General features: G+C 42.2%; 1 protein-coding gene across 1 annotated transcript in view; it reads left to right on the top strand.

The window, feature by feature from the left end:
• LOC119651997 (E3 ubiquitin-protein ligase RZFP34) overlaps positions 1 to 16590 on the top strand; it is a 94124-nt gene that overhangs the window by 69220 nt on the left and 8314 nt on the right. Inside the window, exon 2 of the mRNA XM_038055920.1 lies at positions 1976 to 2137. Within this exon, the coding sequence (XP_037911848.1) occupies positions 1976 to 2137 (162 nt within the window). The remainder of the gene's footprint in view (positions 1 to 1975; positions 2138 to 16590) is intronic.

Below are 16590 nucleotides of genomic sequence, written 5' to 3'. Positions count from 1 at the left end.
CTATTTTCTAATTTTGACGTTGCATCGAAATCGGGGGTTTATAAAAAGGCCAATCACTATTCCATCTCATTTTAATGAGTATATATTGCTTTATAATAAAAACAAGATACTAGCATGCTGTGCTCGCTTTAATATGGGGAAAGAATGACAAGTCAGTTAGGTTCGGTATCAAAAAACCAGGCGCCACAGGCTAATGCTTCAGGAATGCGGTGCAAACATAAATCGGTTGTATTAGATACTGCACAGGTAATTTGGTAATTTGGATATAAGTATAAAACATAAAATTTCACTTGATAGTCTGCGAAAATTCTGGGAAGGCTAAGATGCCTTCACTGCTACGCCTTCGATAAAGGTTTTGGAATGAGCATAGCAGTATCACCAATGTATCTACATATCTACACACTTAACCCTGATTCCAAAGTCGAGACCTCGATAATTGAGGACTGAAATCATTGGCGTTGGGATAAATGGATTAAAGCGATATATGGGCCTGACACCCATGGACATGTTGGTGAGAAAGCGGAAGTAGCAGTGGGTAGGTCACACATTAAGAAAAGGCAACAATTCCATTGCTGGACGAACATAACCTACTACTGTTTTCCAGGCGGGGGTATATATAACAAACCTATGTGTCAAGAAGAATATATGAAAGAAGTACAATCGTGCTAAAATCCATATTCTCTCATACAGATAGGCAGTATTAAAAGCCGTCGCACGGCCCCTTTGGTTGGGAAAAAGCGAGATAATGTGGAAATGACTATCAGGGCATGAAGCTATTGACAGCAATGGGAGGATGAAGTGCAGTGGAAAAATACCACCTTCAAAGTACCAAATCCCGAAGAAGGGCTTGATCATCTCTTTAGCTTCAGGACTAGCAGAAGACTTTTAATTTACATCGGCTTTAATAGGATACGCAATATTTGAACAGGTCCCAGTATTGGGCAACATTCATCCATTGAACTGTTATTCATCCATACATCCATTCATACTGGAGAGATTCCTTTAATTCCCGAAAAACGACTGCTCATTGAGGTGAGCGCATATCATGTAAATGACTATCTCTCACTTCGATTCCCACCTACGCTGTGTCTCAAGAATGGTTCAACTCAAATGATTTCTTTTTATGATTTCTGGGAAGGATGATATCTTGCATTATCTATGATAGTAGATGCCAGGCGCACAACAGGCATAAAAGTCTCACTAAAATCCGCTATTAACTACCGTGGAAAACCATGAGCTGTAAGTTGAGCTTTTCGCCACCATTCCACTTTCAAACGACAGTGCAACCCTCTGATCTATCCTTAAATTATAATATACGTTGGATATAGAAAAGACGAATCTGCAGTAAGAGTTAAGCAGTCAATGGGGTCAATAAGGTCAGCTATTACTATTACCAAGGAATTGGTAGAACCAATTTCTATTGCCTCTTGCCTAGAAAGTCAATGAGGAGGAAAATAGTAAGCTTCCCTTAGATAGCCTCTTAAAAACGATGTGAGCTTAGATTAATAGATCAGATAATACTTAAATGTAAAAAATCCTCTAAGAGGACGAAATGTAATCTAGCCAGTCACTGAAACTTCGATGTTCAAACCAATTTTGGCGAATGAATTCTCGTTAGAACAAATTACATGACCGCAATTTTTCCACGATCGGTGCAACCACATATCGATCGCGGATATTCTCATTTCAGATGTGATCAAATCGTGTCACGCCACTAATCCAAAGCAACAGTTTCGTTTCCATCACCGTAAGACATCGTTCATTGTCTTTTATAGTCGGTCAAAACCCAGAACAATAGACGACGACTGGACGAACGACTTGCGATATCGATAATTATCTGAAAATACAATGGAGTCTATGGAAAATTGTTACAAAATAAAAGCACTAAATAATCATGGACAACAAATCCTTGAATTTTTTTCCAACAGCTAGAAAACCAGATTCTTAAACTCTTTCTTTCTTCTTCTACTTACAGACACCCTGCTGCAATAAATTCTACAAATGTCGATATTGCCATGATGAAAATGAGGATCATCATTTTGATAGGAAGACACTAACAGAATTAATATGCTCAGAATGTGATACGAGGCAGCGAGTACAGGAGACCTGCGAAAATTGTGGAGTAAGATTTGGAAAGGTAGGAATAACTTTAATATATTTATATTTTGATATCATCATGGTTTTGTTTGTTGTCAACCACAACCTCGACGAAGAAAGGGGTAAAAAAGATATACAGGAAAGGGAGGAAAGTCCCCTTCTCCTCCGACAGCTCTTCTACCTCCTTCAGATTTAACACCCACTTTGAGGCACCATAATTTTTGAGAGGGGAAAGTTGCTATATTCTCCGACGGAACTGCAAAGGATGGACCTTGCCCTTCCTCCTACATACCATCCAATTCAAATTTTACTATGATGATATACAAGAAAACCCGATTTGAGGCACTATAAGCTTTTAAGGGGGCTGATCGCTTCTAATGTTTCTCGGGATTGAAGAGTAAGGATCCCCTCCTTCCGCATCCATAACCCCCTTCCGCCCTACCACCTCCGAGGGTGGGGCTGAAAATTCAATCTTTACCGGCTTTTTTATTTCGACCCTGCGTCCGGTAGCGATCAGCGAGAAGATTATACAGTTAAAGCCAAGGATTAAGTACCTTGGAGTGACGCTCGGCTCAAAGATAAGCTTTTTCAAGCAAATCAAAGTATCAACGGCAGGAGTATACCTAGACCTTAAGTCGACTAATGGCAAACTTTGAGAATCCTACTTCTAATCGCAGATGTCTTTCCATGAATGCGATGCAGTCCATTCTGGCCTATGTTTCGGAGGTATAGGCTGATGCTCTCTTTAATCACCTTGTACATGCACAGAGACGGAAGATTTGCGGGTGGCTTCTACTTACCGTACTGTTTTAGAACTGGCTATGATTGTGACCGCGGAAATGATCCACATCTCCCTCCTTGCTAGGAAACTGTGAAGCATTTACAAACACATGGAGAGATCTGAAAGGAAGCGGTTGCTCATGAAAAACGGCATACACTATATACAATGAGTAAGTGGCAATTCGCCTGTGCAAACGAGTCAAGAGACAGATGGGCAGCCCGGCTCATCGGAAACTTAAATTCGTAGCTGAGCCAAAAGCATGGCGAGATAGATTTTCTTTCGCAACCTTTAAATAGGCTTATCGGTTTTCAAAAACAAGACTGTATTCAAGAGGTTCAACTCCTAGCGCATTGTCTGAAATTTTACGGCGGTGAAAAATCATTGCCCAACTTCGACCGTCGACAATAATTGCCGGAGAAAAACTCCAGGCATAAGATCTACTTGCACAAGATTTGAAAAGCATGATCCCCTGACTATTAATTTTACAATGGGGTTGTAGACGAGGCTGATCACAACTTTTTTCTTATGGAAGGTAGAACTAACCGACTTTAAGCAGACACAGAGGGGTTCTCTTTGGATAGCATTACCAAGGAGCCGTGTTGCTACCATTTTTCCCTCATTCGTGCGATGAATTGCCTCACCTGAAGACTACCGTCCAGGTGAATTAGCCCCAAATAATGTGTCAAAACGATACAAGGCTACTAGTGCTCTGCTGACGAGGATGTGTTTAATTGGTAGTCCTACGGCTAGTCTGCCTTGTTAACACTGATGAAGGGAACAAGTGGTTCCCGAAATATCGGTATTTGCAAGAATAAATATCTACACCAACGAAAAAAAAGAAACAATAAGTTTTTTATTTCAGACAATGAGTGCGATTTTTCGCGGCCAAAATTCTCTTTCTCGGTTTGCCGGCATAAAGAACAGCACAAATCACTCCCACTTCTAGCAAGTCTGAAATCTGAACCTTCTTCACCAACAGTCAAAGTGATCTTCTCAGCCCATCAGCTGTTTCTCGATCAGCTGGTTCCGTTAAACTTGGCTTTGAACTTGTAGAGTTCATGTTACCACATCATACACAGTAGCGTTGGTGGATGCCGTATAATCAATTCGCCCGCATGCATTCAATTATGTGCAATAGGCGACGAAATTTAAGGTGATTGCATAAAGAATATAACATAAGTTCTGTCAGTCAAACAAATCTTTATTTCTCACAAAGTAATAAAGCCCACCGCCACCCACCATTAGAAAAGGGAAACGTAGAGCTTTCAAACGAAGAAAAAATTATTCAAAATGTTTGTCGCTAGCGACTATACAGGCCCGAAGTCTGTGAGGCTATGCATCGATCGCTTCACGCAGGTATGACGCGGCATTTCTCGAGCTGCACGCAAAATGCTGACCTTCAAACTCTCCAAATCGGTGTAAGCTCGATCGCAGGCAGTCTCTTCTAACTTATCGCAAAGGCTGTGGTCCACAGGATTCAAATCTGGGCTGTCATAGGCCCATTCATCCGCGGTTGTGAAGTGAGGAGCATGCGCCGCTAACCACTGCTGAATTATCCTGGCTTTGTGAGCGGGGGCCGAACTCTGCTGGAAACACCACGGCTTTTCAGCGAATTGAGATTCACTCAATGGCTCGATTACATCCTCTAACATCTTTTTGTACACACTTGCATTGGTTTTGACGCCGGCCTCGCAGAAATAAGTATCAATTACTCCGTGAAATGAGACGCCCCGTCATACCATGACAGAAATGGGATGGTGACGATGGGAACTCGCGGAGCATTTTCTTTGGCTTCATAACAATTGTGAGCATATACTCAAATCATTTTGTCGGTTAAATTTTTCCTCGATGATAAAAATTTTTTCATCAAAATATAGAATTTTGTGATATTTTTTACCCGGAAATCGTTAGAGAAGAGCAGGACACCGAGTTCGTCGTATTTCCTTCAGTTTTAACGTTAACATATAGCTAATGCACCGCCGGTACGCATCGCGACCGAGATCTTCTCGTAAAATACTCGACTCATATTTCGACTTGAAACGCTCATTTCCGCCGACATTCGTTTCTGTTTACGGAGAGGATTGCGACGAAACGCTCACGCACAGCATGTATGACATTCGGACAATGTACGGAGCGCAGGCACCCCTCTCACGGCCTGTCAACCACATCAGCTGTTTCGCCGTTCCGAGCTAATGTCCTAAAAACGAATCGTCCGTTTATCGGTAGGTTTTTTAACAAACTATGAATCTTTTTCGGCGTATTCCCACATTGGTGCAACGCAATAATCGTGATTCGTTTTTCGTAGTTACCGAACTTCATCGTGTTACCGTTCATGCGACTGGCCTTCAGAACCTAAAAGTCTGACGGAAGTGGGGTATGCGCAGTGCTACCAGTATCGGCGGCCTAACATTTCTCGCTATATGCGTCGACTGACAGAACTTATGGCTATACTATGTATATATATATATATAGAATGCATTATTTGATCAAATTGATCCCGAAAAAGGCGAATGAAATCCCGCTCCCGTCGCAAAGCCGTGGTCACTACAAGAGGCAGTAACCCGGTCAGTTATCTTCCTTAACTCAATCCCTTAGGCATCACGAGATGGAAAAGAAGTAATTCCCCCGGACACAGAGCTTCCTCTGAGACAAACAAATTGGAGAGATAATACAAGGGACCATATAGTTACTTTCCACTTCAGGGCCAGATTTTCTGCATAATTTTCATCCCAGGCCGGGATTTCCTCTTTATGACCCTGCAATGTTCTTTTAGGGATTTTGCACAACAAGTGTACGTATCAGGGATACATATCTCTGAAAATAATGAAGGCCTTGCGATGGATCTATGATAGAATCTGTCATCTGCTGAGTTCGAGTATCAGTTCAGATCAAGAAGAAAGACTAATGTGTTCAGTTACTGTAGGTTTTTGTGCAAATCTAGCGAGCTAAGACCAAATAACTGCTTTAAAAGAAAATATTTTTTATTTTGTCTCCTGGTGGTCAATGTATCCACGGCGGGGCTGAAATAGATAGAAATTTCCCTAAAGATATGAACGACTCGCAATTATAATATTATTGCTGCATTTTGCCATATCAGAAGTGACTTTTTCCATATAAAAAAGGTGCTGCAAAATCTGGATCTCATACTAACATATACATTTCGCACTTGTTGTCTTCAACCCACCCGCGTACTCTTGGGTCATTCAACCAATAACACAAATTAGTGTCAGCGTTGAGTTACGGTGGAACACTATATTTGGCCTGAAAGTGCGCCCATGATTCATCCAAATAGTATAATTTGGTATCCCATCGAATTACGGCTAGTAAGCGAAGATTTTGAAAAAAAAGCGATAGATACTTTCAACTATTTAGTCATAGTCATGGAAAAATACTTAATCTGCAAATAGAGAAATATGCATGCTCCAAAAACCTGTGGAGGCGCTGAAATTTGAACTTGATACTGCAGTAATCTTAGTAATGTCTAGTGGCAAAGGCTACAGTGCTAGACTATCTATCATATAATACAATACTTCATCTAAAGAAACTTGTTGGTGGACTGTATGTGGTGCCTCTCTGGGAAGGTCGGTAGGAGTAAAGTCAGCTCCGCATAACCAAGAAAGCAAAAGACTTAAACAATATCTTGGCCCAGAGAGTGTGAAATTACTAAACTTTCTCCTGAACATTGGCCCATTCGAAAACAACGGTGCATGTTTACATCACGGTCACTTAACTAAGATTTATTTAGTGGAAGAGATGGATACCAGCAACCTTGACGCGATGATTGTCTGGAAATTACAGATGTTGTTACTTCTGTGCTTGGCTTGGACATTGAAGTCGATGGCGGTATTTGATTAACCAAGTTAAATGGACAGGTTGACTTTCAATTATGCTTTATGCTTTGATAGGTAGCCCATTATTGCACCTCCTGCGGGCTCTGTAGCACGCAACCGTGGTATTATTAGTTGAGAGAATTTAAGGTCGCCTTATCTCAACACGTTCATACAAAATACATGTTTTTCCCATGAATCATAATAACCCACCGTAACTGCTTTTTAAAAATAGTTTTCAGCTCTCAGATACAATTTGAGGCTCCGTAGCTTCTATTGGGAATTGAGCCACCATAACTACTAATCTGAGATAGAATACTCCCATATGTCTGTGTTTGGCCCCAAGACAAGGTCTTACTTCGAACAGCCACTGAGAGGCTCGTAAATTTTCCGTCAATGTTGGTTTTAAAATGAATATCTATGAAAGTGCATCTGTCTTTCAAATGCATCTAGATAAATTAGAACTGAGAAATATCTTCTCATTCATTTCTATCTGCCCAGTAGTGGGTCCATAAAACATTCCAGTTGACTGCAAAGCGATGGGGGACGATAATTGATTGTTAAATGAAATAAATTGAAACAATGCGTGGCAGGCAATCACGAGTGATAACATCGAGCCGGTTTTATTTTCACGTTCTCCTTGCCTTCCATAGATTTTTCTCTGAATCAAACCCTCCCATTGACTCTTAGCAATGATTTGCTATCTTTTCAATGCTACTTTGTGTCAACATCAGAAGTTGACAAATTATTTGATTTCAACTGATTTTGCTTTATATGCGTATAAAGTATATTTTTAATTCGGGGTTTTATCGACTTTGTAGGACAATCTATCATAGCTTTCTATTCGACACGAATGGCGACAAAATTTTCCAACGAATTTGTTTTCTATTTGAAGACATGGCAGCAATGTTGGCATCCAATCAAAATGTTAGAAGGTTGGATAAATAAGGTGGTACCAATACAATAGCCGAAATTATGCCAAATAAGGCTCGTGAGCATTTCAAATTGTTCATGACTGCGATATTGTCTCGCGGTGTCACTGCAAAATCATTGTTTTCTGATAAAATCTGCAAATGAATTCAGGGCACATACATACAATTGGACAGGCTATAAGTGGAATCATAAATTCAGTGAAATAGTTCATTTCGATTTGGAGCTACTATTTATTCATGACGAATGCGTGGAGTTGAATTTCAAATAACCAAGGCGCATTTTACGATAGGTCCAGTAGTAACGGACCGAGATCAAAACTGGATTGCATAAGATTGACTGCAAGATAAATGAACAAAACACCCACGATCATTTTCGAAAATTCAGATCATTTCATTTATACTCGATGAATTTCAAGTGATTATGGAAAACTGTACGCATACCTAGATAAAATTTCGGGATTTTCTCCCATGCCACTCTTTTACGAAATCAAATTCTCTCTACATCAATCTATTAATGCCACTGATCCCCTCACGAGATCCCGCCAATGGGGTCATCGAAGATCTCTAGTTTCGACAAGAAAGCTCACTTGGGTCCGTCCCGAACGACGAGCTTGAAAGAGTGCTCCCCTCGCTCCAGAACTCTAAAGGGACCCTCTTAGGGCGGTTGCAGCGGCCTTCGAGGAACATCTACCCGAATGAGGACCTGCGAGCACGTCTCGAGGTTCCTGGGAGTGTCGACCTTCGGTGTCGTGTGTCGGAAAGATGGAGTCGACCGCAGATTCGAAACCGCGCCTCTCAGCAGACATACCATGCCAAAGTCGCTTAACCCTACTCTGATGTCCAGCACATGGTCGCAGGGAGGCGCAAATTCTTCCCGTACACCATCTCCCCGGGGCTAGCCGTGAACTCCTCCCGGTAGGCTGTGCGAAGACCAAAGAGGACGAAAGGCAAGAGTCGCAACTACGCCAGATCGTCGCGAGCCATTTAGCCGACCTTTAGTATCCGGTGCTCCAGCATCCCATTGAACTCTGCATGGTATGCAGCAGCCCTGCTTCGTTTGAAACCGAGGAGCTTGCTTAACTCCAAGAAAAGAGTAGACTCAAACTGCATTCCCTAGTCCGTCATAATTACAGCAGGTACACCAAAGCGTGGGATCCACTCCGACAGAGGGCCTCGGCACATGATTGTGCCCTAATGTCAGTCAGAGGTATTGCTTCAGGCCACCGCGTAAACCTATCGATAATTGTGAGGCAATACTTCTATCCGTGTGAGTTTCGCAAAGGGCCAATGATATCGAGAAGGATGGTGTGGAAGCACTTGGTCAACCGAGGGAATACGCCTACTTCCTTTCTTACGTGCTTGTTGATTTTGCACTTTTGGCACGCAATGCACTGTCTGATCCAAGAATTTACGTCCTTGCTCATGTACGGCCAGAAGTATTTTTCAGTGACTAACTGGTTCATCGTCCTGATGCCTGGGTGCACAAGATCGTGTATTGCATGAAATATATTTTTGAAAAAATCGGCCGGAATGAATGTCCTAGGTCCCTTGTCTGAGGTCTCGCAGAGTAAATAGGAATTTTAGCCGAAGATAGGAAACTCCTTGAACTTGTATTTAGAGTTTGCCTTCAGGCTCTGAAGCTCTACGTCGTCTTTCTGCACCTCGGAGATTGTTGTGTAATCGACCATAGCACCATGTTGTCTTTTTCAGACACGTGCTGGATATCAGAAGCGAACTGGCTGATAAAGTTCAAGTGCCATAGTTGGCGAGGGGACACTTTGTCGGGCTTTTGTTTAAGCGCAAAAGATATGTGGTCCATGAACATTATGAATGGCCTCCCCTCATTGGAGAAACGGAAGTATTTGATGGAGAGGTACGCGGCAAGTAGCCCACGACTATAGGTCGGAAAAACGATACACACAACCAAAGAAATAACAAAAGGTGCTGTAGTTACGTTGAGCTGGATTGAGTTGGTTCGAAAAGAAGGTTGTCAGGTTTGATTCACCCTCAGCTAGGGGTGCATTTGGTCGAAGAAATGCCAACAATGTGGCAACAACAAGCTGTTGTTTGACCGTTTTAAACGCCTGGACGGCCTCAGTAATCCACGAAACCTCTCGGGAGTCGTTAGTTTGGGACAAGTTAGCGTTGAGGATCGCTTGGTGATGAACGGCCTTAGGCAAAAAACGACGATAGAAGTTTGACATGTCCAGGAACCTTCGCAGATCCTTCACCTGGTTGGCAGGGAAAAATTTTTTATCGCTTGTCTGAGTCTGAGTCGAGAAATTTCACCTGCTTCTGTAGGAATCTACATTTTTCAACGTTTAGAAGGACCCGGCCTCAAGGAGAATGCTCAGACTCGGAAGAATAGACGAAGCAAAAGTTTAAATTTCGCAGGACAGAGTGGATGAATCTCTGGAATGTCGGCGCAGCGTTGCATAAGCCGCAAGTCATCCTGGCAAACTCGTAGAATCCGACAGGTGTGTAGATAGCCGTTTTCGATAAGTCTTCGGGAGCGACAGAGATTTGATGATACGCCTTGGCTAGATCCAAGATCGTAAAAACACGGCAATTTGTAAATAAAAACGCGAAATCATGGATAAGTGGAAAATGATAACGGTCAGGAATTATCTGAGCATTCAGACGCCTATAATCTCCGCGTGTCCTCCCTTCGTTGTTTGACTTCGGGACCAAGTGAAGTAGAACAGCTATTGGAAGGTCTGCGAATACCCTGTTTCATTAAATCATCGAACTCTTTCCTTGCAACAGCTAGTTTCTGGGGTGATAGATGACGCACCTTTGAGAATATTGGAGAGCCGATAGTGTTGATGTGGTACTGCACATCGTGCTTAACCGGCTAGGAGAAACTATTTTCAGTAGTGTTTTTGCGGTATTTTCTAAGGAATGCGCAAATGCGGCAAAGTGCTCGAAAATAATAGAATGAGTGTAATCTGCGCAGGTGGAAATTTTCCCTGATGATTTTAAAGAGGTTGCGGAGTCTATTAAAGCTTTGTTCTGCAAGCCCACCAACAGCTCATAGGGGGTAATAATGTCCACCAGAACGAATCGCTACAAAAACGTTCGGCGCGGTCCGGAGCTCACGTCCACCCGCCTATAGCCATAGGTGTGGATGCGAGAGGAGTTTGCGCAGTCAGTGGTAGGTTCTGCAGTATCAATGTATATGGACGGTGTACCGGGAGAACCGTCACCTTAGCGGCCTTGTCGATCACTACTGCGCTTCGGGTAACCGTCGCCGAGGCACCCAGCGAGATTTCTTTTTTGTTGAATACGATCGTACATTTAGTCGCTTGAGCTCCGTATTTACGGTGGTACTGCCAAATCGTCGAAGCCGATGAAGGTCCCTGCGTACGACTGCCCGAACGCCCATTTCAGACAGCAGATCTCGAATGTGACTGCGATCGAGATCTACTCCCCGAACGCAACGTACCTACCGTCGCTGTAAGTTTCGTGACTGGTCAGTGTCGTCACCATTGTTTTCAATTCATCGATTTCCCGAGTTGCGTCTCGAGAAACCTCTGCGACCAAGGACCACGCATACCTCGTATACCTTATCGGTCGTAGCTGACAGCACCTCCAGCAACCCCGAGTCCGCGCAGGCCAAGGTGATGCGGGTTCTTTCCGGGAGCCGCTGCAATCAGAGAGACTTCAACAACTCAGAGGTGACTTTATCCCCACCCAGCTGCTTCATTTCTCGAAGCAACTGGCTGGGGGCACGGTCGCCTAACGTCAGCTGATTTAGCAAGTGATTTAGCTTCGCTTCGTCGTATGAATTACTCCTTCAGCCGGACTTAAGAGCAATCCTCCAGCACGTTCGAAACTAATCCGAAATATCCGTATTTGCAAAATATGAATCAACACTAGCGAATAGGAAAAACATTTTTTTATTATTTCAAATAATAAATCGCTAGAAATACCGCGTAATCACACTCAGATAATCCTATGGACTCCTCGTCGAGACCAATGAGGACGTGTTTAAAACCCGTGGCGTCCATTGTGACACCAGCCAACACAAATTGCGTTTCCAATTGGCGGAACCACGCCACCAGATTGCGCCGCCAAAAGGGGGCACCCTGACCACGCCAGCTGCCAGCGGTGGTATCGCACCTCCGGTATTCTCCTCCCGCAGATTACAGTGAAACTAGTGAGTGGACCAGAGACGGAACACCGTAGCGGACAAACAAAAAGGAAGACCCAGTGAAATCCCCCCACGTTGAGTAAAACGCTGATGTGAAAAAATACGCTTGTTGTGCTTTCGGCTACAAACTCAACTTCTGCCTTTTTCATTGCAAAACACCCAGGCTTGTAGATAGAGAGAAACCCCCCCCCCCCCGCCCTCGTGTTTATCGTCGATTTGTCCACATTTTCGACCCAGCAACCTATACACCCATTTATAGCCCATTTTCCCCCTCTGGTAGGTGACCACCAAATTCGCTCCTATTTTTTCAGGAGTCTCTTGGCAGTTCTTAATGCTTTCACAATCAATTCCCTATAATAAAAACTACACAGGATAATATTTACCTAGCTAGACAGTATTTTGAAGATCCTAAACTGGACCCTAAAAGAAAATTTGTGACGCATTGTAATTTGAAGAACTTCTCCAAGGAGAATAGATCCAGAATCTCATAAAAAATCTATAAATAGACAAATAATGGATTCCTTAGCAGAGTTATAGACCCGGAATAATAATAATCGTTAGCGCAACAATCCATATTGGAGTTATAGCACTTCATTCAAGATCGTGACGGTACACTACAGTACACTGTAGCAGGCAATGTGGTCAGTATTGTGCTCGCCTGAGATTATTACCCTGATTTGACTCAGACCCTCATTCACAAATGAGTCGACTGATATCCGACATCCAGTCACCAGACCCGGAAGCAGAGGCTAAAAAAACCTTGAAATTCTGATATTTGGTTGGTTAATTACTATTTTGATATTCGCTGGAATGAACTGATGGTCCTTCTCCGCAAAGAGAGTCATTTGGCTATGATTCGTGACTTGTTAAAGCTGTTGTGTTACGCATTAACGCAACCTGGACGAAGTGGCGTTCCACAACTGGTGTTCTTTGTGATCGACGCATCAACGAACGTCTCAAATCTAAAATTTACCGCAATGTCGTCCGTCCTGTCGCCATGGATGGTTCTGAGTGCTGCCCGACTATAAAAGACAATGAACGGCGTCTTGAAGTAATGAAGACGAAAATGTTGCGTTGAACTAGTGGCGTGACACGTTTTGATCACATCCGAAATGAAGATATTCGCGATCATTATGGGGTTACATCGATCGTGGAAAAATTGCGAGACAGGTCGATGGTATGGTCACGCAATTCGTGCAAACGAGAATTCACTTGCCAAGAATGGTCTGAACATCGAAGTCGATAGTAAACGACCAAAAGGCAGGCCGAAACAACGGTTGCTTGAAACGCTGCCTCGAAATTGCACCCAGATCAGGTATTCGATAGAGCCAAATGGCGAAACCAATCACGACGCGCCGACCCCGCTTGTGAACGGGACAAAGGCTGAAGAAGAAGAAGAAACTAAAATTTTCTGGAGCTATAAGCATAAAGGTAAGGTAAGGTTTAAGTACCCGAAGTTACGTGTTCTGAGTCCTACCTATCATACAGGCGCAATGTATGTATATCCAATGATGCAACTTTCAATTCATTTCAGATACTTTTGATTATAATCTTTTAAAATTCTGATGCGTCAATATACCGCGAGATAATTTGGCTAAAATGTCTCCTGCTGCTTTTCCTTCGGATTAGGTTAATTTTTTATAAAGATGCACGGAGGGGAAACCCGGCCACATTTCCTCCGCAACCACTGGTTGCATCCGACGTTTCTATCTTGCCTCAAAGCAGTTCACTTCGGATATAGCTGCCTTCACTGCACTGCATCTCCTCTATTTAGTTCTCACAGGGAATTTTCAACCTACGTCATAGAGGCTGCACTAGTACAACCCCCACCAGCTCGAAAACAAGTTAATAGACGAAAACTGCGGGCAGAATTTCTTGACATTGCCTATGTACGATATAGACGTTTGTGATTCATCCCCTTGCTGACAGTATGGTATGAATTTGTTCACTATACTATGTCAAATGTCCCAGATTCATTACTGTTTCGATTTCCAGCAATAGCAAGAGAACTCAGCTAACAAATTTCGCGTCGCAGACTGAGCTCTTCTAGAAGATTTCAAATGACTAATACAACCCCAATTTTTTTTCTCGAACTACAAAACCCAAAAATCTTCTTTGTCGTCAGAAGTACCCCATCCTCAGTTGGCAAGCAAACGAATCTGATTAGGAACAATTGATACATCAAAACCATTTAAAATTCAAATGATACAATTTCGTTGAATGAGAAATGTGTGACAGAAATGAATGGAAAAATAGTTCATTAATGTACCCCGAGCAAAAGACCCTGGCTACCCGCTTAGGATGAAAGTTATTTTTCTATTAAATTAAATTGATTACAATTTCCCGTGAAATCTGAAAACAATTCCAGACCACATAAAGGATTTTAAAGGCATTGAGGGGTTTTTCTGAAAAGATTCAATCAGTGACCTCGGATGAATAGACGATGTTTACAAAGGAATGTGAAAGATTTTCCATGTAATTGCAATCTATTTTCCTCTAGATAATAACCCCATCAGTAACAAATTCTCACCTTTTTTGTAACCAAATATTTTGAATATCTGTTCATTAGATGTGGACAGAAAATACATAGTATCTTTCGGCGAACACTATATCTGTAAGCAAGCTTATACTATGCAAATTACAAGTGAATCTAGTTTGGGAAAAGATTCGTCTCCTTGCATATGGATATGTATCTATGGTCACTGTGAATAACCAATTAAGTCAAATTCATCTCAAATTGAGTTAAGTTTATTCATGCCTAGTTTTAACACTCTTACAGTGCGTGAAAAATTTGTATCTTGAATGTATTGAATAGAACTATTATAAATACTACTTAATTGCAGATTTTGCATAACTTAGAGGAACATTAGTGTAAGGAATAACTAAAGTTGGCTGAACTGGTTATTTCCTGAAAATCAAGTCTCTTAGCCAAGTTTGAACTGTATTTTTCCGATGATACATTTATCTGGTCTATTTCCGAACCAACCGGAATCTGCATTTGCATATTCATACCTTGTTTACCAACTTTAATCTAATAAACAATTCATGGGAATGCCAAGGACGGACTTCCGCTTCCATTTTGGTTGGAAGTGGAAGACATGTTTCACAAAAACACCAATCAAAGTTTTCGAAGATGGTTTTATGCAATAAAATCTGATACTAAGTTGCAGCGAATAATCTTTAGAATGAGCTTAGTGACCAAGTTATGCACCACAATAGCAGATCTCGTTTTGAGAATTAAGTGAATAATAATAATTCATCCTATTTCGGAAATTTACTGGAAACCATCTCTTGTGGCACGCTCCTTGAAAGTTTGCTATAAATTTTACTATTCTTACCAAACTCCAAAGGTAACACAAACGCATAGGAATTGCAGTGTCCGCGGCTTTGCGATATGTACAGTATTTCATCCGCCTCATCCAGAGACAATCTGGCGAGAGAATCCATCTAGTAATATGTAATATTTTCTCTTTTTCTCCCGTTTTAACACAATATACTCCTCTCAATTTTATTAATTTTATTTATTTTAAAGAAAAAACCTAACAATTGGTAGCTTTCCCCTAAATCCTAAAATCGATTTCAATTTGAACAAAGTCCAATTTATATTTAATAACAATTCTTTAATAGTGCAAGTGAGGATTGACCGGGCAAAATGTTCATACGTTTATCCTTCTGCTTGCACATAAGCTTGCTCAGATTACATATTATTGAATGTAGGTCCAATGGTTAACCTTGGCTGAGGCGAATGTAGGTGCCACTAGCAATGCAAAAATTTGATGTAATTTTTGCTTTTGTTGCCCCAACTTCGAACTTCAAGACCGCGGTCGGTGGAACCTGGATTAGCTGGGTCCGAACCTTCTGGTGAGGCTAAGACATTGATCAGCTGGATTCGGCGGAGGAGTTCAGTTTTTGGAGCAAACGTATTCGGTGTGTCTCTTGGTCGAAATCACCAGCTTTTCCCACTTTCGAGTGAAACATCAAAAATGGGATGTAGACATTAGTTACGTTACTGAGTCATCCCCTCCTGTAATTTGATTGGAATTCCCCTTCGACGGTTTCGAATAAGGAATTTCCGCGGAAAGTCAGAGGAAGTTAGGTGATAGGAATTCGTGAAGTGAGAGCAGAAAGGAGAAATTTCATATTTCTAAGTCGGACTCATGTGAATAGTGCACGACGAGGGCTCGTTGAACATTATTGGTGTTTTCGGAAGCTTGGCACCACATTCTGCGCGTCATCTTTAAGTCAGAAGCTCCTTATCAGTAATGATTTACTTGTTATTGGAAGCAAGGGTGATATTTCTACATTTTGTTGGAGGATCGCAAATACAAAAAGTCACTTTGAAGGAGTTGGCGCTAGTGTGGACGCGGTATTCATATGAGGGGCATTCTGCAATCTGGATAGCAAAGCAGGGTAGCAAACTCAAAGGTCGCGCCTCATAGCATATCAGAGGCATGAGAAGCATCGCTTGAGTATCCGATCCGTCGTGGATCTTCCCTTTCAATCGTAGCCGAACTTCCACGCCTTTACGCGTGATGGATCCGTCATTTTTTTTATTTTCATTTTTCAGATTTAGCTCGCGTGACTATCCTACAATAGGCTTGGGCGACATCAAACATTGCAATGTTTGATGAACTTTTAGGTTCCGGTGTGGACCCACGTATCAGTAAAGGACACAAGAATTTCTATGTAGTGACACGTGAGTGATCGAAGTGTTCAAAGGACCCATACCCCTCCACATTCCGGAACCTGGCTAGCAGAGAGGTGTGCAAGCATATATCCACGAAACACGTCGATGAGACT

Source organism: Hermetia illucens, chromosome 3 (assembly GCF_905115235.1).
Source record: "Hermetia illucens chromosome 3, iHerIll2.2.curated.20191125, whole genome shotgun sequence".
In the NCBI taxonomy this organism is placed as follows: domain Eukaryota; kingdom Metazoa; phylum Arthropoda; class Insecta; order Diptera; family Stratiomyidae; genus Hermetia; species Hermetia illucens.
This window is presented reverse-complemented; position numbering and strand designations above follow the sequence as displayed.